The sequence below is a fragment of the Rhea americana genome, unplaced genomic scaffold (genome assembly GCF_003343005.1).
Source record: "Rhea americana isolate MKP2758 unplaced genomic scaffold, rheAme1 scaffold_284, whole genome shotgun sequence".
In the NCBI taxonomy this organism is placed as follows: Eukaryota; Metazoa; Chordata; class Aves; order Rheiformes; family Rheidae; genus Rhea; species Rhea americana.
Window position 1 is genome coordinate 491174 of NW_028186406.1, and position 4714 is coordinate 495887.

General features: G+C 55.0%; 1 protein-coding gene across 1 annotated transcript in view; it reads left to right on the plus strand.

The window, feature by feature from the left end:
- The first annotated feature begins 4368 nt into the window (after positions 1 to 4368).
- SOWAHB (sosondowah ankyrin repeat domain family member B) overlaps positions 4369 to 4714 on the plus strand; it is a 2188-nt gene continuing 1842 nt past the window's right edge. The window contains exon 1 of the mRNA XM_085308861.1: positions 4369 to 4712. Coding sequence (XP_085164987.1) covers positions 4369 to 4712 — 344 coding nt within the window. The remainder of the gene's footprint in view (positions 4713 to 4714) is intronic.

Consider the following 4714-nt stretch of genomic DNA (forward strand, 5'->3'; position numbering starts at 1 on the left):
GGGGGCAGCGAGCCCCCGGCGGGAAGAGGGAGGCCGGGGGTGGGCAGAGCCGCTCGCGGGAGCGGCCGGTCCTGATCCTGCCGGAGCCGCCGGCAGCAGCGGCCGCCGCCGCCCGCCGAGCTCCCCGCGCTCTGCCGCTGCACGCGAGGACCGGCCCGGGGCCGCCTGCCTCCCGCGACAGGCAGGGGAGCGCTGCCGTCTCCCCGCTGCTCCCCCGCCAGCGGGCTTCCCCAGCCCCTCGGCACAACGCCCCTTCCCCTGCAGGGCAGGGGGCTCCGGGGCCCCGGCCGGGGCGTCTCCTCACAGGCTCGAGTCGCGGCAGCCACCGAGGAAGGGCCTCGCTGGGTCAGGCCCGGGCCCATCTTGCGAGGCATAAAGCCCCAAGGGACGGCAAAGGGCAGGAGGCCTGATCCTGCRCACACGCGGTGAGCGACACGCATAGCCGAGCTGCCCCTCGCACAAGCGGCCACAGTACCACGGCAGAGACGTGGGGCAGAGGCGAGAGCACACCACTAAGGGAACCAGCGGTTGGTAGTAACTAGCCTGCTCCCAGTGACACGCTTACGCACCCTTGACCCTAAAGGGCCACTTTCACGCTCCAAAAGCCATTTCCATCCTGCTGCGGAGAAGTGCCTGCCTGTCCCTGATGCCAGGCCCTAGCCTTTTCCCTTCTATAGCTGCTTCTGTCTCCTTAGGAAGGACCAGGGAGCTGCTGGTAGCCAGCGGTCACCCACACCTACTGCCTCAGCCCCGAGCTGACCAGGGCTCACCGCGTGAGCTGTCCTGGGCCCAACAGGAGGAAAYGCCACGCAGGGGCTGCGCTCCGTGGAGGACGCACACCTGGGGCAGAAGGCCCTGAGTGGCCCCAGGTGCAGCCAGGAAGGGCTGCTCAGGGCCAGCCGCCCACCAGGGGTGGGGCGAGCCCTCGTCAGTGAGCCTGCAGGGCCAGCAAGGCTCGGGGCTTTTTGAGCAGCAAAATCAGTTTTGCAAGCACAGCTAACACGGTGCTTTCATTATTCTACCACACAAGGCCCCCTAGCTAGTATCCTAGGGAGGCTGCTGTATTAGACTCCCAGAGCATGTTCCTCCCACACACGGAGCTCCAGGTGAGAGGCGCTGACTGTGCCTGTGCTGGGAAGCCTGCTTGGACCAGTGCAGCCTCTAGTGGAAACCTGACGATCATCTCAAAAGAGTTACCCTCCCCGCACCTGCAGGCAAGGCAGGCGTAACTTCCCAGCGCCTGAACAGGAGGCTTGCACGATACTTCTGCATCTGCATAACCTAACTAATGCAAAGATCTTCTACATGTGCAAAACCCTAATGTGACTCACCACATTCTTCCTTGGCCTGGAGCAGGGAGAGCTGTGGCTGAAGTTTCACCCCCATAGTTTCAGCATGCAGGACTTCCTGGAGATGGCTATTCATACTGAAAGAACAGGAAATAAAATCCATCAAGATATATTCTGCAGTCTTTTAGATCTCAACTGTTACAGCTCCTAGCATTCCTAATGCTCAACGGGAAGAAGCAGACCCCATCACTTATAAAAGTTTTAAAGGTCCTGCAAATAAATCCATGCCAAAAGATATTGCCAGTCCTTTACTCTAGAGACCCCACAGGAACTGACTGTGGCTCTCTGAAGCTCTTTTGCAAGAACAGCACATCAATGAGATACAGGTGCTGCAACAACAGTTCATGTCAGCTGTGGGCAATTTGTCAGATCACAYAGCATGAGAAAATGTACAAGTAGGCACAGAAATTAGGTTAACTTTTCTCCAGTTTAAAAAAATCAATGTGTTAAAACACAGCTATATTGCTCCTGAAAGAAATTAAACATCTTCTCATGCAACAATAAGAACYACAACAATAAGTGGCAGGCTGCTTTCCCCCTCCCTTTTCTTTCTACATAGAACTTTGAAGTTTGGCTTCATCCTTCCTCCTGTTTTGTGACTAGCACTACTGACAATTGATTCAAATTTTACCTGAAGGGTCAAGAGAGTGGCTTTGTCCAGGCACCCCCAGAAGGGCTAGAGTGGGATAAATTCAGCCATTYTGAAGACTCCAAAAGCAAACAATTACAGAGAGGATAAACCAYTAAAGGATGAGAGGAGGGCAAGAGTCTCTTTAAACCTCTTAGCCAGAAGCAGACAAATGAAGTAACTCCAGGTAACAAAGCAGCACTTCTCCTTGCCTACATGCAGCATTAAACCCACTTAATCCCAAAATGTGATTTGCAGCTGAGGCTCTAAACTGAGAGATAATGTGCCAGCATTGCTCTGCCTGTGAATCAAGGCAAGCTACTCTTCCCAAAGATTTTTGCATGTGTCTGGGAAGGATATTGACAGATAATCATAACCAAACAAGCCTCAACACAGTGCCAAATTATTGTCCATCATCTGAGCTCTGCAGTAAGCCAYGTGCTCCCAGCCGGTTGTGACTGTCAAGCGGGATGTGTTAGCTTCACCCATTTTACTCAAACAAGCTTGGTGAGGCTATCCCAACCACAGCAATGCCAAAGCATCCCCGTGCAGTTTCAGCCTTGGTCAGATACTTCAGATACTCAAGCAGTTGCTTAATGTTGGTTGAGAGTGTTTGCCTGATTGCAAGAAAAATGTTCACAGGAGGAATGCTGACATTTCTCAGGAAAAAAAAAAAAAAAGCTTCTATTTTATATCAACACCAGGCTTACAGAAAACAAGGTGATATCATGGAAAGCTGTAAAATGCATCCTGATTACATCTAAGTCCATTAAATTGAAACACCTTCATACTGATGTTGTCATTTGCCACAGTTATTTACTTGGATATTTTTATTGCCACAATCTACCCTCCTCTCTTCTTTGTGATCACACTTATATTATTATGTTTCATTCATTTAATCTTGGCCAAGTCAGCTGACAGCATGCTGGTATCACACACAGGGTTGTGGCTCCAATTCAGGCCTCATCAGAAGAGGGAGAAAAGTATTTATATCTTGAAGAACTGTACCAAAACACTGTTGGATAATCTGCTTTTTGATTATAAATTTTAACTTTTCAGGCATTGCATGAGCCCTCTCCTTTACACAGCACCTGTGCCCTACTCAGATGAAAACAGCTGAGAGGATCTAGCCATGCTTTCGGAAAATATACCGCAGGTAAAACCAAAAGCAAGATGTGGTATAGCATGAAAGCGCGGTTACTTCCGCTGCTCTCTCAGGAACCCACATCTTGGCACACTGGATAATTTCTCTGACACATTGCATAAACTGTAACTTCTAAGCTAGAAACTTAAAGTTTCTTTTAGGGGGCTGCTCCCACGGCTCCGCAGGTTACAGTGTAGCCGTCCTGCAGCTTCTCTGGGTGATTTATCAGGCTGACAGCACGATAACGTCCTGCGGCAGAAAGCAATGGTGCAGCACCAGCCATCAGAAAGTACAGGCACACACAGCTTGCTTGCTCACTTGAGACCAGCACCGCAGCACACATCCACTCTTGCAAGTGTTTTCTGCATCTGAACCTTAAGCACAATCCTATGGGTCTGCGTTGCCGAAGCACAAATCACAGGCCAGTCAGTACCCGTGACCTAGCGCAGGCTCTGCCTTGGCTTTGCGAAGGTTGCATGTGGTTCTTGGTTTGCATTGGCTGGAAGGTATTCTGGCTGCCTAGATGACAAGCAGCTAAAAATATTTGTGGCTACCTGGGGGCCTCTGGTAGAGACGACCTCTGGAGTGTGAGCTGGGGCCTGACCCAGACCCCTGGAACCAGCAAGTCTACACTGACTGCACTCCTGCTGCTTCCTGACTGTATCACAGGAAAAAATGGCACGTCTTCTCTGCTACACCTCCCACCAGCTACTCTCACCCATCGTCCGTGGGGCAGGGTCCGTYGCTTGGTTGGTTTGTGCAGGGCACGGTGTTTGCTGGGGCACTAACCTTATCTACCCTTCTTGGCTGTAACGTGTACGGTACTAATGATACTAGCAGCAATACCAAATAAATTAGACCCCCACTGCCGAGCAGAATGTGCATCCAGCCCTACCATCAGCCCCCCGGTGCACACAGATATGAGGCACAATTTGACTTCAGGCACTGTCCTCTGCGTGGTTGTCGGGCACGAYGGCAGCCCCCTCGGCAGCTACAGCTACCCGTCAAGCCTGAACACCCAGGTCACACTCGCTTCTTCCGAGTGCCGGTTTTTATGAGCCGCAAAGCCCCGGAGGCGGCGGCGGCGGCCGCAAGGGCAAGGGCTGCGCCGCGCCGCGCCCGRCCGGGTTTGGGGCGGCTCCGCGCCCTCCGCGGGCAAAGGGCTCCAGCGCCCGGGCGGCCGCACCGCCAGCGGGTTTTACCGCCGAGCGGCGGCCGCGGAGCAGGAGCGAGCCCCGCGCGGCCCCATGGCGCGGGAGCTGAGCCAGGAGGCGGTGCTGGATTTCCTCTGGGGGGCCGGGGGCAGCGCCCCCAACGCCGCGCTGCTCCGCCACTTCGAGCGCTTCCTCCGCGACCCGGSGCTGCCCGCCGCGCAGCGCCGGCAGCGCCGCGACCGCTTCAAGCGCCTCGTCAACTCCCTGGCCACCGTCCGCCCCGCCGCCGCCCCCGGCGCCTCCAAGGACATCGTCCTCCGCCGCCGGTACCGCGACCTCCTCGGCGAGGAGCAGCTGCGGCCGCAGCAGCAGCCCGAGCCGCACCAGAGCGACGAGGAGAGGGAGAGGGAGAGGGAGCGGGAGCGGGAGCCGCCGCCGC